The 26829-nt window shown below is 42.9% G+C and overlaps 2 protein-coding genes across 2 annotated transcripts in view; one reads left to right on the top strand and one right to left on the bottom strand.

Annotated features, from left to right (window-relative positions):
• On the top strand, window positions 1-25557 carry SLC16A4 (solute carrier family 16 member 4). Its single transcript, XM_042953335.1, has 9 exons — window positions 1-121; window positions 1558-1656; window positions 8262-8394; window positions 9198-9341; window positions 9506-9667; window positions 11029-11547; window positions 14149-14360; window positions 15374-15467; window positions 25273-25557. The coding sequence occupies exons 2-9, from the start codon at window positions 1570-1572 to the stop codon at window positions 25434-25436; spliced, it is 1515 nt and encodes a 504-aa protein (XP_042809269.1). The 5' UTR covers window positions 1-121; window positions 1558-1569; the 3' UTR covers window positions 25437-25557.
• Window positions 14826-26829, bottom strand: part of RBM15 (RNA binding motif protein 15) — a 33262-nt gene continuing 21258 nt past the window's right edge. Inside the window, exons 5-8 of the mRNA XM_042953333.1 lie at window positions 20154-20816; window positions 18737-18868; window positions 18089-18126; window positions 14826-16008 (exon numbers count right to left, since the gene is read on the bottom strand). The gene's annotated coding sequence lies outside the window, so the exon portion shown is untranslated. The remainder of the gene's footprint in view (window positions 16009-18088; window positions 18127-18736; window positions 18869-20153; window positions 20817-26829) is intronic.

Raw genomic sequence — 26829 nt, 5'->3', positions numbered from 1 at the left:
TGCTGTGCAGCGGAATGAAATGCCTTTAAAAAAAAAACAGTGACTTTCTGAAAACTCGTAGACTTTCTTTTCCTTCCCAGATTGCCTCATCTGGATTCCTTTGCTGAACACCACATCAAAGGTAAAACAAAAAACGAGATTGTGTGTTGGGGTGGGTTTTCTATAATGTTTTGAGGGACTGGCATCTCCCCATTCCCCACCCCCCATCCCCCCTGCCTGCTCACCAGGTCATTCCACATGTGCTGGCAGCTGACTGTTTTTTCCAGAAAGCAAGAGCCTGCCTGCCAATCCGACAGTGGGAAATAAAGAAAGCTGTGTCCCTTCCTCAGAACATTTACCTTTCTCTTTGCTATTTATCTTTCTCTCTCTCTCTCTCTCTACACACACACACACACACACACACACACACACACACACACACACACATATATATAATTTTTTTTAACTGAAGCTTTTGTGAGAAAACAGCAGACTCTATGATACTTTACTCCTGAGTGCTTTCTAGCAGGCACCTCCTAAGATCAAGAACATTCATTCTCTCGCAGAACCATAAGATCACCATCACACTTAAGAGATTTTTTAAGTTTATTTATTTTGAGAGAGAGAAAGCATGAGAAGGGGAGAGGCAGAGAAAGGACCCCAAGCAGGCTTGATATCACGGTTCATGAGCTCACGTCCTGAGCCGAAATCAAGAGGAGTCAGACTTTAACCTACTGAACCACCCAGGCGCCCCTCATACTCAAGAGATTTAACCCTGTCGACTGTAAAGTCCGTAAACAAGTGACCTCCCAAACACTCTTCCGGCCTTTTTTCTGGTCCAGGATTCATTCGAGGAACAGTCATTGTGGTTTGCTGGCACGTCTATTTAGTCCCTGAGAGTATTTTCATTTCAGCAATTGCTTTGCAAAGAGAATTCCCGAACCCAAGGGTACCCGTCCGTTTCTTGTTTCTCTAAAGAGGACCAGAGAATAACACAGAGCTTCCCCTAGGATGTGGCTCACAGGCCAAGGGGGAGAACAGCCACAGAGGACAGTGCTATGAGCGGGCCACCCTACAGCCAGTGAGGTCAGCCTTTGCAGATAACTTCTTTGCAATTCCTCCCTGAGATAAACTGAGTGGTGGAAGAGAGATCTCTGTGGTGACTTTGATGTCCCTCAAATCGCGGCCTTTCATTGGCTTTTTCTCCCCTCTCCCATGGTTCTGCCTGGATTGTGACCATGGAATAAACAGGGATAAGGAGATATTACAGTCCGGCAGACTTGGTAGGTAACTAAGGGCACATGCCAAGAGAACTGCCAAAGCCATCTGGGCTTGCCAGATGAAGCTAGGCAGCAGGCCTCTAGAAAGATCTCCAAAGATGGTACAAAGTCCGGTTTGCATTTTTGAGGCCGAGATCAGGGAATTTACACACAATTTAGAAATGAGGACATCATCCGTCTTTAAAGGGGGGGGGGCTAAAAGAAATTACGAGTGGTTCTGTATCACGGAGAAAAATAAAGTTTACGAGTTTAGATCAGTTTCTTGTCAACTGAATCAACTGCCTTGGATTTGTCACAGAGACCGACCATCATGCGGCGGAGGGCAGGGAAGGCCCGGCCTTACACTAAAGCCCTGGATGGAGGTTGGGGATGGATGGTTGTATTTCATTTCTTCCTGGTAAGAATTTACTTTCCCCTTTCCTATCGCTCGAAAGAGAGCTCTCGGGAGAAAGGCTCAGAGCAAAGCTAGGAACTGCCAACAGCTGCCAAAGTCAGCAGCCCACACCGAACCTGGGAGAAAGGTGAAAACGGTCCCCTTGAGTGAAGGCCCAAGTGTCCCCCTCCAGTCTCCTCCTCACTATCATCCCGAAGCCCAGAGTGCCCTAGCCACCATCCTCAGCTCTGCCCTGGCCACATGTGCAACCATACAGTTAAGCACCCCGGAAGTAGCACTGGAAGGCGCCAAAAAGTGCTACTGGGATGGGTTCCCAGCTCCGCCCAGCACACACGTGGCAGCAACCTCCCTCTCCCCTAGGGGACGGGGACATTTCCTCTCTGTTCCACCCGCTGTCTGCTTCACAACCCGTCCCCACAACCATAACTTATGAGGCCCAGTGTATATTTCTTTTCTTTTTTTTATGTTTGTTTTGATTGAGAGAGAGCAAAGCTTGAGGGCACACACGTGTGGATGCATGTGGGGGAGGGGCAGAGAGAGAGAGCGTGAGAGAGAGAACCCCAAGCAGGCTCCACGCTGTCAGCTCGGATGCGGGGCTCCATGTCACAGGAACCATGAGGTCACGCATGGCCTGAGCCGAAATCGAGTCGGATACTTAACCAACTGAGCCACCCAGGCACCCCCCAATGTTTATTTCTGGCATGTCTGGAAAAGGAGAAGATGGAGATTCTGAAACTAGAGCTTGATTTATGTCCTTCATCTGTAAGCAACTGGACTAGGCACTCTTTTTTAATGAACTGATCCTCCCAGAAGCTCTTCAGGTTGTCGTGAGACTGGCGGTCTCATTCTAGAACATGCAAGGGCGCCATTCCAGCTGTGGCCCAAACAAGCCTGTGACGGCAGTGCCAGCCCCACAGTTCCTCATCAGTGCTCCCAAATGCTCAGATTAACTGAGCATTAACTCTCAGATGTGCTCACAGAGATATCCTTTCCTTCCTGACCCTCCTCCCCTACTTAGCCCTACAGGAAACAGCTCACAAAGATGGGAGCGCGGGTCCTGGTGACCGCTAATAATTGTGCAGACCACAATGGGGTAACTAAGAACTCTGTAAGCAGGACGATGGGAAACTATCAGGCCTCCTCCTTAGTGACAGAGGGCAAAAGAGGGGCACAGGACCTCAGCCAGAAGTTATGTAATACAGATCTCCTAACTGGAGGACTATTTGTTAAACATTAGCTTCATTACCAAAGAATGTGGACTTTTTTTTTTTTCCCTCCCCGAAATGGTATTAATGAGAAAATGAAGGATGTCCTAGTGCGAGAGCCGTCCCTGTGGCTGGGCCACCTCCGCAAATCACAGGCTTTGCAGAACTGGCCTTGCTGGTGAGGATCTCCAGATCTCCCACCTTTCTCCCCAGTGATGAGCCCTACTTTTTCCTACGTTATCCTCTGAGGACAGAAGCGACTTGACCAATTTAGTTGCCGGTAAGAAAACCGTCTAATAAGCAGATAATTAAGGTCCCACTTTTCTGTGTGACATCACTTATAAAAGCACAAAAAAATATACCGAGTCCTCAAATGTTAACAATTAACTCCAGCTAACTAGCTGCAGTGGTGTACATAGATGCTTAAAGGAGTGTGTGGTTTGGGGTCTGCATGAGTTACAAGTATACTTTTCTACAATAGATGAATTCCTGGAAAGGGGAGTGAGACATCCAGTAACTGGTAGCTATTAATCAGTTGAACATATGGCTAGTGCAACGGAGAAACTATATTTTGGGAGTTTCACTGTAGTTTAAAACGTGAAACTCAACTGAAACAAAGTAAGGTGCCAAAGTGCAAAATGCATTCATACAAACACCCTCAGGAACACATTCAAATCAAGTGCAAACTCCATACCCCTTTTCCAAGTCCTCCCACCCCGGGCCTTTAGTGTCCCCTGCATGCACACTTAATTTGGAAAAGGAAGCTCCAATATATTTTGACGTATTAATTAGCACCCAATTAAAATTGCATTAAAATTAATTTAGTATTAAACAGCCACATGTGACTAGTGGCTGTATGAGAATAGTTGTATAGTCTATCCTGTGACCTATTATAAATGTTTTCAGATTATCAACCTAAGAATTATGTGTTTTAACCAGCTAATAAAAGAGTGGTACAGAAAGGCCCTTGAGATGAGTTTAAAAACTCAAGTGCACAGGGGCATCTGGCTGGCTCAGTCAGTAGAGCATGTGACTCTTGATCTTGGGATCATGAGTTCAAACCCCATACTGGATGTAGAGCTTACTTTATTTTTTTAAATGTTTATTTATTTTTGAGACAGAGGGAGCAGGGAGGGGCAGAGAATCCCAAGCAGGCTCCACACTGTCAGCACAGAGCCTGATGTAGGGCTTGAACCCACAGAACTAGAGATCATGCCCTGAGCTGCAATCCCCACTTGCCTATGCACACACTCCCTCTCCCTCAAAAATAAACAAAACAGAAAAATCCAGTAACAAAATATTCTTTGGGAGTGCTCTACTTTAACAAGAAGGACACATTCTCGAGATGCCCCGGCTCAGTGGGTGGAGTGTGTGGCTCTTGATCTTGGGGTTGAGTTTGAGTCCCATGTTGGGTGTAGAGATTAAAATTTTTTTTAAATCTTAAAAAAATAAAATTAAGGACTCATCCTAACGAACTTGCCAGACTTTGTAACTATATATTTGCATGACTTTTTTTCTGTATTCAGTCTGTCTCGCTGGACTGAATGTCCCATGAGGGCAGGGGCCATGTCTGTTTGGTCACCACCGTATACTCACTATTGTAAGCCCAGCCCCTCATAAACAGCCTCGAATATAGTAAGCATTCAATAAATACCTGTCAGTGGATGGGTAAGACGGATGGAGGGATTGATGGGTGAAGGGATTCACACTTATGAATTAACCAGGTGATGAATAATGAGATTGGAGAGATGAGCAGGGGCCTTGTAGGGCATATTAAAAACACTGTTTTTTGTTGTTGTTTTTTTTCCATCTTGAGGCTGAGGAGCTAATGAAAAAAAAAAAGCAAGGGAAATGATGGGATCAGATGTGCCTTTTAGGAAAATAGCTCTGCCTACAGGGTGGATGATGGTGGGGGAGAGGCCTGGAAGCAGGGAGATCCACTGGAATGATGCTGTAATAACCTGGGTGAGAAAAAAAGGCCCTAAATTAAGGCAACAGCAATGAGGACGGATGAACTAGAGATCTGTGCAATATTGAGAAGACAGACTGATAGGACTTGGATGGTAACTGAATGTCAGAAAGAGAGGGAGTCAGAGTGCTGGGCTGGTGGCTTGGGCAACTTGGAGAAGGACAGGTGTCACTCACTGAGCTGGAGGACACAAGGGAAGGACATGTGAGGATGCTTGCATCGCTTCATCCTGGACAGTCTGAGGGACATGTGATGTAACCACTAATGTGTTCAGCAGCCCACGTGCATGTGGAGCACAGGATCTGCACACAGAAATCTGGGAGTCATCGGCATACGTTGGCTGGCTTGTGCCAACGGGCAGGGGGTGCAAAATGGCCAGGGAGGGGAAAGAAGAGCAACTTGGCAGAAGCCTGGGGAAAATCGATGTCAGAGGGTGGGCGGAGAATAGCCCAGAGTAAAGTGAGAAGCGTCGATGCAGAAGCAGAGGCAGAAATGTCCAGGAGGTAGGAGTGATGAACAGGTGCTGCCGTGAGGTCAGATGCCACAGAAATGACAGGTCATTAGGTCAGCGACAAGGAAGACTCCGGTAGCCTCGCTAAGAGTCGGTAGCCAGTGGCAGGATGTGAGGAAGTGGAGAGAGCCTAGCAGACTCTCCTCTGAAGTTTGTGCAGGCCAGGAAAGAAGGAAGAGCTGGGGTGATAACAGAGAGGGACCCAGGGTAGAAGGAAGTGGTTATTAAACAGTAATTACCCCATCATTTCCGACAAAGCCTGATACTCTCTATTCAAAAGGGCCACTGTGGCTGATCCAGTGCCCTCTCCCAATACAATACTCTAGTCAGATGGACCTGGTGAGGGAGCTCTCACTGCGTGCGCACTGGGGTTGGGGGTGCTCTTAAAGATACAAAGAAAATGAGGGGACTGGGTCAGTCACAGGAGAATTTCTAGGAGCTTTTATTGGGGGGCAAGCCCATTCAGTGTCTGAGGTGGACTCTGGGCCAGGCCCGAAACCCACCCGACGCTGGTGGAGAGCCTGGGACAGCGTAGTAGAACCTAGCCTGCTCGGATAACGAAGGGAAAATCCAGACCTTGGGAAAAAGAGTTTTGAGATAGGAGTCAAGAGAAACAAAGTTGGAAAGTTACAAGTTAAGGGAGGGAGGGAGGGAGGCAGGGCACATGCAAAGGCTGTGGCCTTGGCTTTCTTGACACACAGTGAAAACGCAGAGCCAGTTATGAGACAAGTCCTACCCACCCACTGCTGCTACGCCCACACATCAAGGACAGACCAGAGAGGAAAGGTCCTGTACTGGGGGACAAGAAGCTAGCCAAATTCAGGTGGCTAAGAGCAGACGTCAGCACCCGTGTAGATGCCAGCCCAGGACCCGGGTCCACAGAAAAAGAGGAAGGGCATTGTACAGAATGTGCCTCACCGTGGTGTTCCTTGCTCACGAGATGATGCAATCACCACTCTGCACTTCGAAATGAGAAAAACAAGTCTAGGCCACCCAAGGCTTGCTCTTGTTCTCTAGCCTCGTTTCCTGATAGAAGCACCTTTGAGGAATATTAGGATTACAAATGGCCTGAATGAGGCCCTGATCACATGTCTTTTCCACTTGTGAAGGTACGGCCCAGGTGTCCATGGCACTGTTCACTCCGAATAAGGGGGATTTTGTGGCTACTATCAACTCAGAATGGGAAAAATACACTAAGGGACCGTCTTCTCACCGTGCCCAACTTTTTGCAACACAACCTTGGAACACTACCGATTCTTAGCTCCTTAGTCCACACAAGAAATAATCCTCGTCTGAAACAAGGGTCGAGTGAAGGGGATAGCGGGGGAAGGTCTTATTTGGCATGTACTAGCTGAGGGAAAGAGATGCCTAAGAGGAGGCAGGTGAGTGGGTGGTACCAATGAAAAGAGGAGGCGTGGGATAAGGGAGAGGAGTTCAGTTTTGGATGAGTTGATCTGGGTTAGATACAGTTGGCTACGCAAGATAACAGAATCACAGCTAACAGCTTGAGCATTAAATGCTATAAAGAACCCGAATTTTCTCAATCTTCCCGCTCTCTGAGCAAGGTAACATTTCCTTTCTCCCGGCTTTACAAAAGAGAACGCTGAAATTCTGTGAAGCGGTTTGCCCAAGGTCACATCCCTAACTGGAAGTGGAGCCAGGATTCAGGCCAACAGAGGCTGACTGCAGGAGAGTGCTCACACTTATTACACTCAGAAACCCTGAGTGACCGGCTGTCTGTGGAGTGGGCACAAAGTGAGATGAGGGCAGAGCGACAGGGGGTGATACTTGCCACGTGGACAGAGCTAAGTGGAATTAGCGGGGTCTGTGGTTCTTAAGTGATGCCACGCTGAGAGCAGAGAGCTGAGAAAGTGGCCTTGAAAAGTCAAGGCCACCGACAAAAAAGAAAGCGGAAGCAAGGAAGCCCCTGGAGGCAGTGGATACACATGCTCGGCTCTGAGAGGCTGCAGACCCTGGCCGAGTGGCTTCCCTTCCAGTTCTCCCTCCTGACCACTGATCTTCAACTGCCCCCAAACTAATCAGAATTCTCAGAAACCAATGTTAAGAGGCCACAGAAAGAAAACTTGACCTCAAAAGGAACATTCCTCCTAGTAGAAGGGAGAAGGGTGGTGTGGGCAAGGAGGGTTAGGTGGGACAATAGAAAAGGATGGGGCACATGACCAACCGTAAGTAAGGTGACCCTCCAACCTGTTAACCCTTGCTGCTCTGGCATAAATTAGTAGTGCTGTTTTCCACTCTCAAGTGTTTCTATTTGGATGATAAAGTGAATGGTAACCCTACTTGTCAAGTGAGGAAGGGTTCTCGGTTTAAGCAAAGTTAAGGCAGAGCTAATCTAAGAACCAATGGGAACAATTCTTCATCTCTTGGACCAATGTGCTTCTCTCACGAAGGTAACTGTAATTAGCGGTCTTTAACAGATTTTTTTTTTTTTTTAATTTTTACTTATTTAAGTAATCTCTACACCCAACATGAGGCTCAAACGACCTTGAGATCAAGAGTCACTGCTCCTCCAGCTGAGCTGGCCAGGTGCCCCTAACAGATGGTACCCCAATAGGATGGTAGAGTGGTTGGTCTGGAGTCAGTCTATCTGGGTTCAAATCTCACCTTCAGCATCCCTATCTTGAGCAACTTTTAATCTCTCTGAACTTCACATTCCAAAAAACCATCTATTCCATAGCCTTGTAATGAGGATTAAATGAGAGACTTTTGCATAAAGTAGTTCGACACTCCGTGGGGATGGCCGCCCCCACAAAATATAATAAAATGAGGAAGCCTCAAACAAATTGGTAAATCCTGGTGAGCTGGGGGTGGTGGTGGTGGGGGGAGGGGTTATCAACATGAGCAGCTGTGACCTTCTCTGTAATGGCTCACTTATACCGAACTTTGGTCTGCTTTGATTTAGGTAAATGTGTTTGTGATGGGAATGACCAAGACGTTTGCAATTTTCTTTGTGGTTTTCCAAGAAGAATTTGAAAGCAGCTCAAGGCAAACTGGCTGGATTGGATCCATCATGTCATCAATTAGTTATTCTGCAGGTATAAAGCTGGCCATAAGCTTGCCGTCCAAGGAAAAGAACCACATAGGGAAATTCCAAGAAGACTCATCTGTCAGTCATTTAAGATTGAAGCTTGCTAAAACTCAAATTCATTAACAGGCAAGACTGAGAAAAGTTCAGGGCTTGCAGTGTTGAGCCTCTCCCTGGCAAAATCAGAAAAATTAACATTCAAAGAAAGTTGAAGAATTCAACTATTTACTTCCATGATTCAATTTTTCATGCCTTGTTTCTTTCCACAGTGCCTTAACATCGGTTCAGTGAGCCAGTCTCTCTGGGAAATCAGGCCATGAAGTTGTGGGCCCATCACCTAAGCACACTTAAAACAACACAGAGAACCAATTCCTCTTTCTTTGCTTCTATTTGGGGCTAAAACATGGTAGAGTGGATTAATGATTGAACCCTGTTCTAGTCCTGAGTCACCAGATGCAATCCCATTTTGTGTTACTGTTGTTAGGTTTTATTTATTTACGTCATCTCTACACCCAACACAGCGTTCAAACTCAAGATCCTGAAATCGGGTCGCATGCTCTTCCGAATGAGCCTGTCAAGCGCCCCTCAGGTTGCGGTTTTATAATGCATTTTCAAACCAGCTTATTTACAATTCTCTTTAAAGCAAAACAACTCTTCTTCCAAAAAGCAAAACAGAATATTAAGAAACCCAATCCAGACACCTTTCTAAAGGATACACAATACTCCCAAGTCCTTTTCCTTCGGTTGCTTTAAATTGTGCATCAGGAACGCCAAAGCACTTACCCAGTATTTGCCTTTCTTCCTTTTTCCGAGGACCTCTGGTTGCCATGATTTGTGACATAACCGGAGAGAAGACTGCCTCCATTCTCGGGGCTCTCCTTGTTACTGGTGGATATCTGATCAGCAGCTGGGCCACTAGCATTCCCTTTCTTTGTGTGACTATGGGACTTTTACCTGGTGAGTCCATTGTAAAAACCAGACTATGCGAGATGGAACTTTACCGTCTCGTCCATGGGCCCCAAAGGCCTCCTTCTACATCTCAGGTCAGGGAGAAGAGATCATCTGGTACCAAGTCACTTCATGTGATTCCACACTATTGGTTTTTTGTTTTTGTTTTTTAGGTTTGGGTGCTGCCTTCTTGTACCAAACAGCTGCTGTGGTAACTACCAAATACTTCAAAAAACGACTGGCTCTTTCTACAGCTATTGCCCGTTCTGGGATGGGACTCACATTTCTGTTAGCACCTTTAACAAAAGTCCTGATAGATCTGTATGACTGGACAGGTGAGTCATTCTGTTTCTAAACTATCAACTCTGTAAGATTTGATGTTTAGCTTTCCCCCCCGCCCCCACCCCCCACTCTGATCAAGTGAAGGATTTTTGAGCCGGGGAGGAAATAAGCATGATTTCTAAAGCAGACATGTTCCTCCTCTTCCCTGGAGAACACACAGCAGAAGAGGTACTGAACGATTTGCGGGTTCTGCCAGCTGCCACGAGCAACTCTGAGTTCAGCAAAGGGAGGGCACTCTGTGCAGCTGGGGAAACACCTTGCAGGGAAAGTGATACTCCTGGGGACCCGAGGACTCCCTCCTCCTCTTTCACCATGAAAGCATTCTCTTGGTACATCTTCCCTTAAGACAAATCTGCATTTAAAACTGCCTCCCCCATCCAGCTCACCAAAACAGACAAAAAAAAAAAAAAAAAAAAAAAAACAAACCGGGGGGGGGGTAAAAACAGCATTATGTTCCTTAATTCATAGCCTTTTATACAGCGTCGACTATAGAGTTTTCACAAATGAACACCATTTGACCACAATTTTCTTTGTGCCTATGCTAAAACATTTAAGGATTAAAATCATCTTAAAGTACTAGAAAAACATACGTGTATCTATGGGTAGAAGTACATATGTAGGAATATACACAAGCCTATTTCTACCTGCAGAGCATTCTTGTTGACTCTTTCCTTTCCCAAGTGAAAACCCACCGGTGGCCTCACGGTACACAGAACGAGCCGGCAAATCCATAAGCCAAGACGGCCGAACCTACAGCCAATTCCATCTCTGGAAGTACGAGGCACAGCCCACAGCTTTGGTCAGGCCATGCTGAGACCAAGCAACTACTCAGCTGCCAAGGCGAGACTGGCATCTGTCTTCTTTCAAGGAAATTTAAAAAGTCATGAGATGAGAGGCTTGCCCCTTAATGCTGTATTCTCTATCCCTAAATCTATATCCCTACTTCAGGATATCCTGAATCGCTATTTAAAACACACTGTAATTCTCTAACATTTCAAATATAACCCCCCCCTTAACACACACACCGCATGCTCCCCACCCAAACCTCTTCTTTTTCCTCTTACACAAACAACACTCTCTCCTTCCACGCCATCTCCTGGTGCAGCTTTCTGGTTTTCTATTTTCAAAGGATGCCCTGTTTCCACAAGGATACAGTGGTGTGCAGGGCTAAAAATGAAGTCAACAGATTCAGATACTTCAGTTTAGGGGACAAAGTAGTGTCTTCAGGAATTATTACACTATGACAGAATACATTTAGTGGTGGGGCCCCTTCTGAGCCTAAGAACACAGAGTACTGTGAAATGAGAGGGGTAATATTTAACTTAACTTCTCACTCTCTCTCTCCCCTATTTAGGTGCCCTTATACTACTTGGAGCACTTACACTGAATTTGGTGCCTTCCAGTATGCTCTTAAGACCCATCCATATTGCAAGCGAGAACAATTCTGATGTTAAAAATAGAGGTAGCCGCTTGTCTACAAGTAACCCAGGGGCAGTGTGTGCGACAGAAACGTCATCCTGCAATGAGACACAAGAGGTCACCACCATCAGGGACAGTGCTATGCAGAAGGCTGGACAACCTGGTCCAAGTTTAATAGTGTCACAAAATAAAAGCAAAGAGTTCAACAATGGGCCTGATGGAAACCGTGTGTTCCTAATAACCAATGAAGACGGTTATGAGAAAGAGGCTATTTCACGGAGCTGTAAGCAAAACTTCGACATTTCCCTTTTTAAAAATCCTTTCTTCTACATATTTACCTGGTCTTTCCTCCTCAGTCAGTTGGCATATTTCATCCCTACTTTTCACCTGGTAGCCAGAGCCAAAACACTGGGGATTGACTTCATGGATGCCACCTTCCTCGTTTCGGTAGCTGGTAAGGAAGCTTTACTTTAACCTCAAACTCAAAAGGAACTTAATTTTACAAAAAGTTACCGATTTTATTTATAAACTAAACAATGGTTTTTAAAGGAGTTGTGGGAGGGCCAGGGAAAAAGAAGTCTTTGGAGGCTGGTGGGAGCACCTGGCGTATCCCTCCACAGACCTGTCACTGTACCTTACACACAGGCTCCCTATAGCAGACAGTGGCCCCCAAGCAAGGCTTGTTCATTTTTTTTGTTTTTATTTTGAGGGTTGTTTTTTTTTAATGTTTATGTTTGAGAGACAGAGTGCGAGTGGGCGAGGGGCAGAGAGAGACGGAGACACAGAATTGGAAGCAGGCTCCAGGCTTTGAGCTGTCAGCACAGAGCCTGATGCGGGGCTCGAACTCACGAACCGCGAGATCATGACCTGAGATGGAGTCGGACGCTTAACCAACTGGGCCACCCAGGCGCCCCCGTTAAATAATTGTTGGATAAATACTCGGTTTTAAAAAGCTGGTGCCCAGTGGCAACAGCCACTCCAGGAAGCAGGAAAACCACAGGCAGCCAGCATAGGACACAGGTTGGTTCTGGAGTTAGACTTCCTGGGTTCAGGGTTTTGCTCTGTATTTCCTACCTGTACAACCTTCAGCAAGTTAGTCGTGTTCCCTGTGCCTCAATTTCCTCATCTGTAATACAGTGATAACAGTACCTATCCTCATAAGGTTACCAGGATTGAACAAACAATGCATGTAGCATCTGGAATAGTTCCTGGCCCATCGTAAGCATTCAATAATGTTCTGTCAGTATGTGTAGCTAAGAACTTTTTCCCTTGAACTCACAGTAAAACAGATAAATATGTCTCTCAAGGCTAGTCACTAATGGGCTGGCTGATATTTAAAAAAAATTCGAGGGGCGTCTCTGGGTGGTTCAGTCGGTTGAGCATCCGACTTTTGCTCGGGTCATGGTCTTGCAGCCTGTGGGTTCAAGCCCCGCACTGGGCTCAAGCCCCGCACTGGGCTCTGCGCTGGCAGTGCGGAGCCTGCTGGGGATTCTCTACCTCCCTCTCCGTGCCTCTCCCACTCACACGCTCTCTCAAAGTAAATAAATAAACTTAAAAATTTTTAAATAAATTTGAATGTTAAGTTAAAAATGAAAACAATTGGGGCGCCTGGGTGGCTCAGTTGGTCAAGCGACCAACTTTGGCTCAGGTCATGATCTCACAGTTCCTGAGTTTGAGCCCCGTGTCGGGCTCCGTGCTGGCAGCTCAGAGCCTGGAGCCTGCTTCAGATTCTGTGTCTCCCTGTCTCTCTGCCTCACCCCTGCTCACACTCTCTCTCAAAAATAAACATTAAAAAAAATGAAAACAATCATTTTAGTGTGTATTCATAAAAATGTAAGAAAACAAAATGCTTTCTTCAAAAGAGACGGGTCCTCTCAAAGGACCAAATAGAGAACTTAAGAAAATGAAAAGGAATGACATGGAACTGGATTGTTCTAAGCATCTGGAAATTCTAAGTAGCTCAATATTAACTTTTCTCTTGCGAATTTCTTGAAAAGACTGCTTACCAAGTCCTTACAAAACTGACCATACCCCATTTCCAACTGCAAAGATACCTCACTTCAGTCAACTAAAGCTTGTGTACACATGAAAAAGATACAAAGCTGAACTGCCTTTTTTCACTAAAATGCCTGGCAGTCATCAATTCAGATCAGTTTAGGGCTATGCAACAAGACCAAAGAACCTAACATAAAGTTTCCATTGGTACCCTAGGAAATAACTGTAAGAACAGAAATGGAATAATAGGATGCATTTTCTGTCCCGCTCCCCCTTTTTTTGTAGAACAATTCATGTCTAAAACCATAGGAAGAATTACAAGTACCAAACAACGGTAGCTTATGCTACTCTTAGTGAAAATCTTTCATTATTTAACTGCTACATTAGCTTATAATCGATAAAAACTAAGAATCGTCTATTATCATGCTACTGAATGGAAACTGTGGTTCTTAAATTTTATTCAAGATACACCATAGCTCCAATGTTCAAAATGACCACGCACTTCCAGATTTCCTAATTCCAACATAATAACCTTCAGAGGAGGAATTAATTACCAAACCCTCATACACAATCATAATAAAGAGTCCCAACATCTATTTTTTTTTTCAACATAAGACTTTATTATTTATAGTCTCCAGTCTTCCACCATATGACTTCCCCAGCACACTGACCAGAGAGTCTAGCAGTCTTTTAGAAAATTCACTCCCTCACTTGCAGGACCTCTCTGAGGAAGGCCTCCTGAGCAAATGGTCCTCTGTAAGCAGGGATTCCCAGTCAGGAGGTACGAGCTTTCCAAATGCAATCAGGAAAAAAAATACCTGAAGGGTCTTCCACCCAACTCTGAAGGAGCCTTTTCGGTATTTTATTAGATGTATTTGGAACAGGTACAGTAATGATAGAATCTGTCGACAGACAAATGAGACCATTTTTCTCTCATATGTCCTAGCCTCAGGACGAAACCATATTACTTTTAGGAAAGGAGGTCTAATGCAGCTACACTTCTCAAAGGGGCTAGGCAAATGGAATTAGGATTTCATAAGGTCTTTCAATGCTGTTCCAGGCATCACTGAGACAGTCAGTCAAATAGTCTCCGGATGGGTTGCTGATCAAGAATGGATCAAGAAGTATCATTACCACAAGTCTTACCTCATCCTCTGCGGTTTCACTAACCTGCTTGCTCCTCTGGCCACCACATTTCCACTACTTATGACCTATGCCATCTTCTTTGCCGTTTTTGCTGGTGGTTACCTGGCAACGGTACTTCCTGTACTGGTGAGCAGACACACTCATTAACACTGTTAAAGCATTCAGTAAAAACAAGCATTAATGATAACCTCCCCAAAGAGAATAGGTATTTTGTGGTAATTTTATAATTAAAAAAAAAAAAAAAAAAATCATACGCAAGGCTGAAGAAACCCTGCAGCTAGCTATATATCCTGCCCAGTGATTCATCTTACCTTTGGGGGAAGGGATGACGAGAGAATTACCTACATGGGACAAAAAAGAAATGAAAGCAAAAAAAGGATCAGTAGGATTCCACTTTGCTTCTCAGTGTCCCAGCGTGTTAGGTCTGTGTTTACTGCTTCCCTAGGCTCTGGAAATTTCGTTGGCTCCTTCTAAGACACCATCTTGAAGAGTTCCCTGAGAAAAACCTGGGGCTTCCTGACCAGTGTGACTTCTCTCTTGTTAAGACAAGTTCTGTGTACTTTAACAGGGACATTGTTTAACCACTCTCTATTTTTACCTCAAGCTGACATGAAGTCTTGGTCCCAAAAGGAATCGAAATTGTTCTTCTTGGAATCCCATGGATTCTTCTCAGAACTAGGTCCCGAATCTACTGCAACAGAATCCCAGGGAAACTTCTGGCCTGATATCAATATTAACATAAGGGCTGTAGGATATTATACTTATTCAAGAACCAAGCCTTCTAAAGCTGAAGTCAACCTGGGAAAACTGACTTCTTACAAACCAATGACTGGTATTTAGCCATAGGTGGATTCAGGAATACCCCTATCTGCTTAGAATGTAAATACCATTTCCTAACAGAGAAGAGCTGTGACAGGAAATAAAGGTGCATCTCTGTCACCTCAAAGATCACAATGAAAACACTGCCTGCCTAGCACACGACTCTTCCCTGTTTGCCTCAGCTTTTCTATAATGTCAAGGCAAAAAGCCATCCAAATCACCTTGGAAATCAACTGTTCATAGCATTTGCCCCTTTGTAGCCATAGTCTCCATAGAATTTCACCCTCAGTATGGCTAACACTGGATTCTTATCCCTACAGGTTGATCTGTCTGGGAGTTCTAGAATACACAGGTTCCTGGGACTTGCCGCTTTCTTTGCTGGGATGGCTATCCTTTCTGGACCACCTATAGCAGGTAACAGCTTAGCTATATTCTGAGCAAACTTCAACAGCAATGAAAGAAAATGCTGACCCAAATGGTGACATGCAATGAATGGCAACATCAGGTTAAAAAACTGATGCTACCTCTGCTGTTCCTATACTAACTCTCACACTCCCATCACCAATCCAGAAGGATCTGAGGATTAATGCAACAGATAAGAACAGATTAATTAAGCAGTTTCTGACATTATCTTGGGAGTCTTAGAGCAAGGATTATGTGCTATGTTTACCTGCCTGGGGAGATAATCCAGATTTTTAGAAGATTCTCAAAGACCTATGATGCCTTAAAACAAACAAACAAACAAACAAACAAACCACTAGCATCTTCTATCTGAGCAGGAGTCAATATGGAGCTCGAAGGTAGCAAGCGTGCCCCTTTTGCTCTTCAGATGGAGCATACATACAGTTGTCCAGGGCTTCTCAGCATCTCTTATTTTCCAAGAGGGATGATGGAGGCCCTTCATATTCTATCTGTACCAAACGCAGGAGGATACTTGGCCTACAGGCCAGAATCCCTGTGGAGAGGAGGTGGTGGGGCCACTGGTGAATATTAAATGCAAGTGCAGGAAAAATTTGGGAGTTCTGATGATTTCAGTTAAAGACCGAATTATTATTTTATATGCACTTTTAACCCAAATGGACATTTTGTCCATTGCTTGCTGACCATCTAATCCAAGACTATCAAAAGACTACTCAGAAATACTTCTAGGGAACAGACTTAAACTTTAGTATTTTACAGACTACAGGTTCTCAACATGCTTAAATGTACAAATTACTACAGCATTTCCAATTATCCACAGACAGGAATTCAGCTTCCTTTTACCTCCTTCAGTCCTGAAGTGAAATAGAAAAAAGATAGGATCTTGCCTCACTATGATTTTTTTAAGAACTAAGTTTTGTAATGATATTACTTAGGTTTGCACCTAAATGTTAAGACCTGGAATTGGCAAATATCAAAAGGAAAAAATAGTATTAATAACAAAAAATTATTAACGGAAGAAAAAAAATGCACCATAGTCGGAGGTTCAATTTAGGTGTACCTAAAGGAAAAGTTTATACAAATATACAACCAACTCCTATTTGCATTTATGAGCACACCTCTGCCCATGTGGTCTAGCTCAGTCTTTACCTCACACCTGGAAAGCAAGCTCGAATTTTAAAGTCAGGCTCAGAACTGTGACGTAGGGACCAGTATCAGAAGACTAAACACCAGAGATGCTTAGCAGAGCAGCTCCGTGGATAGTGTGCAGGTCAGCAAGCTAGAAAAAATGAAGCTCAAATATAGCTCACCGATGCACTTTTTTCAATCTTGACCCTTCTTCACAGGCCATCTCAGTGACACCTTAAAACTTTCCAAGCCTTTTGGGCCCAAAGTATAAGAGGTAACAGATAACCGGGCATGAGTATCTTACTCAAATGATAAAGGGATGTAACATGTTTAGAGATTTCATGTTTTATATGTTTTTGTACACATCTTAAAATGTTTAAAGAGTTCAATACACGATGGGGTGCCTGGGTGACTCAGTCAGTTAAGTGTCTGACTTCAGCTCAGGTCCTGATCTCACGGTTCGTGAGTTCAAGCCCTGCATCAGGCACTCTGCTGTCAACACAGAGCCCACTTTGGATCCTCTGTCCCCCTCTCTCACTGCCCTCACTCCCCGGCTTGCTCTCTCACTCAAAAATAAACATTAAAAAAAAAGTTCAATTCATGAGAAGGCAAGGCAAGTTTTGTGAGGAGTTATTACTTGAAAGGGAAAAGTTATAGATATGTATGTGGGTCTTGAAATCAAATTGTATGGTCATGACCTTTAAAATTTTTTTTAATGAAAAAGAACAGACTACAACAGAACAGATTAAAAAAACAGTGTGCATCACTTTATTTTAAACTTTTAGTTCATACACACACACACACACACACATCATATAAAATATAGGTGATGTAAAACACATTTCTTACTATCAATGAGTCAAAAAAAATTTACAAGCCTTTTATTACCCAATGTCCATAATACCCTAGCACTATATGTGAGGAAAAGGACAGCTCATGAAAGAATTTTTACCCACTAATTCAGAAAATATTATTTAGGCAATCATAATTTTTTTTATAAGTTCTACAAGATAGTCAAAGAAATCGATAAGGCTGTTGCTGACAGCTTATATACAGATTTTTAAATCTGGGAGCTGCTCACAGTATCTTAAACAAGATTATTATTATTATTATAATTAATACAAAATCCAAACTTCCTTCTCTGTAACATGATCTCTCACTGACTATACTATGCCCACTAAGCATCTTGTTAAAGGCAGAAACTTCAGTTAAGTCTTTATTCCTGTAAGTCACTCCTCTGTGGAACGACAAGAGGATTTTACAAAAGCCATTAGACTTGTTCCTAACTTCTGAGTCCAGCACAAGGACCGTAGAAAGAACAGAAATGCTGATTTACATACAGATTTACTTAGCTCTCAACAGGTGTGGGCCGTTGCACTGCTGCCTGCAACTTTAACTAAATCACAAGGCTTACTGGTTATAAAGTATTAAATTCTCAACCAAACTTAGATTCTCAGAACTGTAGGAGATTCTCATTTTGTACTTACCCAGATCTGTTATTATCAAATTGCAAAAGTTGAAATTCCTATAAAAGATTACAGGCATTTTAAAATTAGGAAGCTAGCAAACAGTAAAACTTTTCACAATAATCCTTAGTCAAAACACTAGTTAAAAACTGTAACATTGACTATATGAACAGTATTTTCTCCCTCCTGTATGGAAATGAAAGAGAAAAACAAGTTCGTCCGACAGAACATATTTTAAAAATTCAAGGAAAGAAAAAAAAAAAAAGCATAAGAAACCCATAGAAATCATATGACTGAGTTAAAAAAATACTTTTAATAAATGTAAATGGAGCCTATGGGCAAGAAAACTATTTACAGACCTTCATCAACTCTGAATATGCGAAGAAACATAGTAGCAACAAAATCTGTACCATCTACGACAAAAATAACTGACAGGGACTGAAATGGATCAAAGTTAAAAATCACGCTCCCCCCCCCCCCCCCTTCTTCCGCCCCACACCCTCTTCTATTCCTTTTTAATACTCAGTTGACAAATTCAATGTTAGTTTAATAATATGATCTGCTTCAGACTAGGACAGTATTAGGGTCGCTCCAGGTTTCCTGACCTCAGGTGGTCAACAGACCTAAGCGCAGGCCAACTAACCCTGCTCCTCCAAACCCCACAATTACCTGTTGGTAAACAGTATCCAGAACTACAAGTTGGCCCAGACAGAAGTTTTGGAAGGTTGTGGAAAAGTAAAAAGTACTGGTATTTTGAAACCTTATTGTATTTCTAGTAGATCCCTGTTAACAAAAATGAACCTGCAAAAAGTAATACAAATACAAAGATCAATCACTGAGCAAAGCATATAATCATATTCTCCAACGTACAAGCAGGAATGTGAAATTTTTCATCTTGTATCAGGCATTGGACCTGTGAGCTCAAAAATGCTAAAGGCTCGGGGCGCCTGGGTGGCTCAGTCGGTTAAGCGTCCGACTTTGGCTCAGGTCATGATCTCACGGTCCGTGAGTTCGAGCCCCGCGTCGGGCTCTGTGCTGACAGCTAAGAGCCTGGAGCCTGTTTCAGATTCTGTGTCTCCCTCTCTCTCTGCCCCTCCCCTGTTCATGCTCTGTCTCTGTCTCAAAAATAAATAAACGTTAAAAAAAAAAATTTTTTTTAAAAAATGCTAAAGGCTCGGGGCGCCTGGGTGGCGCAGTCGGTTAAGCGTCCGACTTCAGCCAGGTCACGATCTCGCGGTCCGTGAGTTCGAGCCCCGCGTCAGGCTCTGGGCTGATGGCTCGGAGCCTGGAGCCTGTTTCCGATTCTGTGTCTCCCTCTCTCTCTGCCCCTCCCCCGTTCATGCTCTGTCTCTCTCTGTCCCAAAAATAAAAAAAAATAAAAAACGTTGAAAAAAAAAAAAAAAATGCTAAAGGCTCAGTTTCACTTCAAAATAAAACCACCAAGGGCCCATATTAGCTGCCTATAAAATAAAACTGAATGCAGTTCCCTTCTCTTCCACATGCCCCCCACTGCCACCTGATGAATCCCTCTATTATGCTAATATACATATTTTTTGTACATTTAAACCAATCACAAATATCTGAGAAGTCCTTCAAACATCATAATTATTTGATTATAGCTTAGTACTCGTTCAATAATTATCAAGCAACTTATTAGCATAGCCCTCTCCTAGCTATGCTAGGAGGAACACAAAGCTATGGAGAACACAAAGAAAACAAAAATTCTCTTGGGGCGTCTAGCTGGCTCAGTGGATAGAGCCTGCGACCCTGATCTCAGACTTGTAGGTTCGAGCCCCACGTTGGGTGTAGAGATTATTTAAAAATAAAATCTTAAAAAAACAAAAAACCAAAAAAAAAACCAGAAAAAGCTATTCCCTTAATGTTCTTCCACAACATATGGGGTCACGGTATAGCCATCACTCTGTCACATATACTTCCAGAACTTAATACTCAGGACAAGAGTCGAGAACCTCTAAAACTAAGAATTATTAGAATGTACATTCTTTCTCTACTTCATTAATTGAAAATTTGGTTAAGTCACTATTACTTGGTTATAGTGCAAATTGGTTAACTCTTGTTTTCTTACCTTTGAATGAAGACATCCTGAGCTGTGTTATAATAAAAATGACCTTAAAAAAACACTGAAGCTTCACTCAATTAAGTAGGTATTTCACAAGAGATTTTTTCGACAAACTCAAAGAAAGTCACTTCTAACGCCAAACAGCTCTAAGTTGGTTGTACCCCAGCGTAAGTTAAAGTTAAGTAGTTCCTAACGGAGCAGTACATTTCTCTCCTGCTTTTGTCAACCTCACGCCTCATCAGAGAGGCCATGGAGGGAAACTGGTAATTTGATACTAACTCTTCATCTGTGTTTTATAAGAACAGACAATGGCTAAAATGGAAATTCATTCATCTAAGCTTGTCTCTGTGCCATTAACACAGATAAGTTCATTTCCTCATGAAATGGCACTTCCTATTTCTAGCCTATCCTCATTTCAGATATAACATGAAACAAATATTCCACCTGTTCCTCACTCCACCTTTCATCAACCATGCCCTCTACAGTTTTATCATCTTGGCCTATAGTTGAGAATTTCTCTATGGCCTGAAATTTTATTTGGAAAACAAATAAAATGACTCCACTTTTTGATGTGCTGTAAATCCACTCTGCAGGTTAGGGTAGGTGGGGACAAGTAAGAAGGCAGAGCAAAGTTCTCTGTCCTCTAAACCCGGAGGAACATATTATTCCCTGAAGAAGCAAAAGAAAGTAATGTAAATCATTATTTATTCAGTGATTATTTTCCTCACAAACAATAAAGCCCCCAAGAATTGTATTTGGATTCAGTGTTCCTAAGATTGACGAATCCCTACAAAAACATCACAAATAAATTCCAAATAGCTCACTACTCTGGTTTAAAAAGAGGGGATGGGTGGGGTAGTCTTTCCTTCACAAATATATTCCTTTACAAGGCCAAAAAAAAAAATCAAGCTTCAAAATCCTAAGACAGAGCATAATCCTTTTAATGAAACTCATAGCATAGAGCAAATACGTAAAGCACTGCCAGTAAATCTTACTGCAAACTTCTATCAAGGGGCCTTGAGAGAGCTCCTGTCTTCAAAGGCAGTGAGGTTTAAATTTGCTAAACCGTTTCCCAAGACTTTTCCCATCATGGCACATATAGAAAATGTTTATAACAGTACGCCCGGGGCGCCTGGGTGGCTCAGTCGGTTAAGCGGCCGACTTCGGTTCAGGTCATGATCTCGCGGTCCGTGAGTTCGAGCCCCGCGTCGGGCTCTGTGCTGACAGCTCAGAGCCTGGAGCCTGTTTCGGATTCTGTGTCTCCCTCTCTCTGACCCTTCCCCGTTCATGCTCTGTCTCTCTCTGTCTCAAAAGTAAATAAAATGTTAAAAAAAAAAAAAAATTTTAACAGTACGCCCTAAGTAAAATGACAAGGCAGCTAATAGCCAGCAGTGGCTCCAGTGACTCCAGGGAGGACAAAAGATCATTGTACATTGGAAGTCTGCCACTATGCTGTAGCCCAACAGCTAGAAGTTCTGGTTCAAAACCCTCAAGTCACTCATGGAACTCTCAACCACTAATTTGAACCAGCATCAAGGAACTTGGGAATTAAGGGCCTTCTGGGTGTATTTCAAGTTTTAACAAGATGACCAATAATAAACTTACAACAGTAATCCTAATAAAGAGGATTCATAACTCGGTTCAACAATCAAGTTCTGAGCTATCAGAGGTACTTTTTAGACAGGATGGTAAACTCATTTTTAAACACGTATGGCTTGGGGTGCCTGGGTGGCTCAGTCGGTTGAGCGGCCGACTTCGGCTCAGGTCATGATCTCGTGGTCCGTGAGTTCGAGCCCCACATCGGGCTCTGTGCTGATAGCTCAGAGCCTGGAGCCTGTTTCAGATTCTGTGTCTCCCTCTCTCTGACCCTCCCTTGTTCATGCTCTGTCTCTCCCTGTCTCAAAAATAAATAAAATGTTAAGAAAAAAATTTAAACACGTATGGCTTTACCCATAAAATGATGAATAGTTTAAAAGTGTTGACATTAAAAAAATAAATTTAAAACCCTCTATTAAATATCAAGTTTCATATTGACTATAAAAAAACTAGTTTGCAGAACTGTTTACGGAAGCTGAGCTCTACCTTCTTAGTTGTTTTCAATTATCACAAGAAATATCGTTAGACATTCCTGCTTAAAATAAGGGTTATAGCCATAGCCACATGAAAATAATATGGACTATAATTTTATTGTGCATGAGAATCAACTGGGTGCCACCCATGACGAATTATGCTTAAGGAAAGCCAATGAATCTGCACGATTAACATGCATCTCAGGTGAATTCGAGGCAGGTAGTCCAGAAACACCGAAGAAATGCTTACAGGGCACTTCCTGGGTCTTAGGCAGTCGGTACCAGCTGCCAGGGTACTCCTCCTCCTGAGTGTTGGCTACATATGGTAATACTCAGCATGGAGCGGACACTTAGATGGACACACGCTCTCCTGGATTATGGCTGGTACATCATCTCATTTTTCTCTCTCATCCACAATGCTTTTGCTGTCCACAAAGCAGCCTAGTCTTTTGAATGTCAACTTAGGTGTTTACATATAAAACGATTAGAATACGATGGGTTCTGAATTACCAACAGTCATTTATTTTTTTTAATGTGTATTTATTTTGAGAGGGGGAGGAGGGGCAGAGAGAGACAGGGAGAGAGAGAATCCCAAGCAGGCTCCGTGCTGTCAGCACGAAGCCCATGTGGGGCTCAATCCCAGGATCATGACCCAAGCAGAAATCAGGAGTCAGACACTTAACTGACCGAGTCACCCAGGCGCCCCAACATTCTAACTTTAAATGTATTTTTATATGTGAAATGAAAGGCTTATTACCAGTTTTCTGGGATTTATAAAGACAACCACCATCACCACCCATTTTCACTATTTTCAGCTATGCCCTCCTGACTTTTTAGCAGCACTATCCACTTCCTTGTCTAAAAACTACTAGTCTTTTCTGGAGCATTTCTTCTAATGTCCCTATCTTATACTTCGCAGGCTATGTATATACTGGTAAATCTGCTGTACTGGTGGGACTAAGCAAGAATGACAAGGGATAGGAAAGGGTCTGGGTACTTTCTACACCTCCTCCTTTCTAGAAATTTGAGCGACTGGTCACCTACCTATTTCTCTCTTAGATATCTAAAGGTCAATCACAACCCACATAACACAAAGACTTGTCTTACTCCATTTCTCTCAACGCTTAACTCTAAGAAACATTTAAATGAGGTCACTGATCCAACAAGGAGTCAATAGGTAAAAAGCAAGCTAAGGTTAGCTGAATTTAACAGGCTATAAAACATTCCATTCATTCATTATATCAGTTAACAGGAAACATAAAGCTAATGAAGCAAACAAAAAAATTATCTATATCAAAACCAAAGTAAAAAACAAACGACAGGAGATAAAGACATATACAATTAGGCCAAAAAAAGAAAAGGGTATATCCTAACATTCAGTGAGAAACCATGTTCCAAAATGAAAATCAGGGATGTCTGGCTGGCTCGGTCAGTACAGCATCTGACTCTTGATCTCAGGGCTGTGAGTTCAAGCCCCATGTTGCACATGGAGCCTACTTAAAATAATACGTAAGCCCTATGAGGGCAGATATTTTCATCTGGCATATAGCACCACAACTTCTTCAATAAATGATCAGAATAATAACTTTAACTTTTTAAGGTTTTTTAGGATTAAAAGCCAATTTGCATCTACAAACATAATACGCATATAGTATCTTAGAAAAGAAGTTCTCAGGGTGCCTGGGTGGCTCAGTCAGTTGGGCGTCCGACTTCAGCTCAGGTCATGATCTTGTGGTTTGTGAGTTCAAGCCCCGCATCAGGCTCTGCGCTGACAGCTCAGAGCCTGGAGCCTGCTTCAGATTCTGTGTCTCCCTATCTCTCGGCCCCTCCCCTGCACATGCTCTGTCTCTCAATAATAAATAAACATTAAAATTTTTTTTTAACAACAACAACAAAAAAATTAGAAAAGAAGTTCTCAGAGTGTGGTCAGTGGACACCCAGAGGTCCTGAGACCTTTAGGATGGCTAGGAAGTCAAAACTATCATAACAATACTAACACATTATTTGCCTTTCCATAGGGCTGACTTTTATAACAATGTTTGAAGGCCACACACAAACATTCTTGCCTTGCACATTCTTTGCTACCATACACAGTTTTTAAGAAAAGTGTTTCAGGGCACCTGGTGGCTCAGTCCGTTAAGCATCTCCCTCTTGATTTCAGCTCAGGTCATGATCTCATGGTTCATGAGTTTGAGCCCCACATCAGGGTCTGCACTGGCAGTGAGGAGCGTGCTTGAGATTCTTTCTCTCCCCTTCTCTCTACCTCTCCCGTGCTCACAGGCATGCATGCTCTCTCTCAAAATAAATAAATAGACATTAAAAAAGGAATTAAAAAAAAGAAAGTGTTTCGTTTAAAAATGGCACATAATAGTATGTGCCATTAGCCAAATGGTGGACTCACCCATTCTTGATTAAAGAGCATTTTGATTCAGGGGGATTTACAGTCATCATTTAACCCACTTGACTAAATAGTCACTTCCTTTTCATATGCTCTCACAGCCTCCTGAGCCTTCCCTTCATAGCCCTGATGGCACGTGTAACTCACGTGGTTAATACCCAACTCCCCACTAAACTGTACAGTCTGAGGGCAGGAACCATGTCTGTTTTGGCTTAATATCATTACCTTCTTCAACAACTGTTGGGAACATAGTAATTATTGAAATGTTTGTTCAGTGAGGGGAAAAAAGATAATCAATTCTCTCACTTTTTTCTTCAGGAAACAGTAGCAATTCACAATTGTTTTCTTTGTAAGAACAGTGACCTTCGAATAAGATTCATCATAAAATCAAACTGTAGGCATCCCTGAGTTTTCCTAATTTCCACTGTAAGACAAGATGAGTTCTGACTCCACAATGGCTTTCTTCCCACAGGGTTAAACCCCTAACTCAAGTGGAACAGATTTAACTTCATCAATTCAAAATACCAGGCAAGCAGCCTGACTTTCTGTTGGGTCACGATACCTACAAGTACAGGAGGCTTCTTCCCTCAACGAGCAGTATATGGCTGAGAATTACTAACTGAAAGGTTTGCTAACAGAGATCATTCCTTCCTTCCAGGCTGGTTATATGATTACACCCAGACCTACACTGGCTCCTTCTACTTCTCTGGCACATGTTATCTCCTCTCTTCGGTCTCCTTTTTCTTTGTACCCTTGGCTGAGAGGTGGAAAAAACAGAGCCTGACCAGGGAGAGAAAGGACTGCAATGAAGCGAGAGCTTAACAAAACAAAATCTAAACAAAGAAGTCACTGGAACAGCAGCTTGGAAGAAAACAGTTTCCGGGGCACCTGGTGGCTCAGTCGGTTAAGTGTCCAACTTTGGCTCAGGTAATGATCTCACAGTTCGTGAGTTCCAGCCCCGCGTCAGGCTCTGTGCTGACAGCTTGGAGCCTGGAACCTGTTCAGATTCCGTGTCTCCCTCTGTCCCTCCTCTGCTCATGCTCTCTCTCAAAATATATAAACATACATTTAAAAAATTAAAAAAAATAGTCTATATGGAAAAATCATTAAAAAATAAGTTTCCTCATTTATAAAATGAGAAGGCAAACCAGACAGTTTTTAAGGTTCCTTTTTGCTTCAGCATTCTGAGCAATGTCTAACTGCTAGTAAGAGTAATAAACACTTAAACTAAGTCCTTTATTAGTATTTAATCAAATAGGCTAAACTCTTCAGTCAAAACAACTACCTTACGTATTAAATAAAAATCAGAATGTACTGTAATAATAAATTGACCAAACTCTCAACTGTGTCATGGTAATTCAGTCACTAAAATATGTAAAGATGAAAAACCACTCTTGTTAGCTTAACAAAGTGTTAAATGTAGGAGTGCCTGCGTGGCTCAGCTGGTTGGGCATCCGACTTCGGCTCCGGTCATGATTCTGCGATTCTGCTGTTTGTAGGTTCAAGCCCCGCATCGGGCTCTGTGCTGATGGCTCAAAGCCTGGAGCCTGTTTCGGATTCTGTGTCTCCCTCTCTCTCTGCTCCTCCCCCACTCCTGCTCTGTCTCTTTCTGTCTCTCAAAAATAAATAAACGTTAAAAAAAAAAAGTATTGGGGCGCCTGGGTGGCTCAGTCGGTTAAGCGTCCGACTTCGGCTCAGGTCATGATCTCGCGGTCTGTGGGTTCGAGCCCCACGTCGGGCTCTGTGCTGACAGCTCAGAGCCTGGAGCCGGTTTCAGATTCTGTGCCTCCCTCTCTCTCTGACCCTCCCCTGTTCATGCTCTCTCTCTGTCTCAAAAATAAATAAACATTAAAAAAAAAATTTTTTTTAAAGTATTAAATGTAGCTACTGGTTGACTATGACTCTGAAATCTGAATGAATATTAAAACTTCATTTAGTGATTAGAATTGTATAACCCCCCCCAAAAGTTTATTTCTCCTTATTGACTAGAAGTAATCTTTGTTTTCATTATGTTTCCTAAATTTTCTGTGATGAATGTATATTGCTATGTAATAAAAAACAGAATTGCTAAAAACCTCCTTTATGTCAAAATAATTTGAATAGCATTCCTGCCTTTCCAAACAATATTACCTTTCACTACATCTAACTATCTAAAATATTCAAGGTAAATGATCTAGATGTGTCTTCAGAACTACAAGTTTTATATAATGGTTGA

The sequence above is a fragment of the Panthera leo genome, chromosome C1 (assembly GCF_018350215.1).
Source record: "Panthera leo isolate Ple1 chromosome C1, P.leo_Ple1_pat1.1, whole genome shotgun sequence".
Classification (NCBI taxonomy): domain Eukaryota; kingdom Metazoa; phylum Chordata; class Mammalia; order Carnivora; family Felidae; genus Panthera; species Panthera leo.
Note: the sequence above shows the minus strand (reverse complement) of the source record. Positions and strands in the feature narration are given on the sequence as shown.

Bases quoted from the DNA above. Each gene is read 5' to 3' on its own strand.
- SLC16A4 (XM_042953335.1), top strand. From the start codon at position 1,570: ATGCGGCGGAGGGCAGGGAAGGCCCGGCCTTACACTAAAGCCCTGGAT. The intron at 9,668-11,028 runs GTGAGTCATTCT...TCCCCTATTTAG, and splicing joins AGATCTGTATGACTGGACAG to GTGCCCTTATACTACTTGGA. The intron at 14,361-15,373 runs GTGAGCAGACAC...TTATCCCTACAG, and splicing joins CAACGGTACTTCCTGTACTG to GTTGATCTGTCTGGGAGTTC.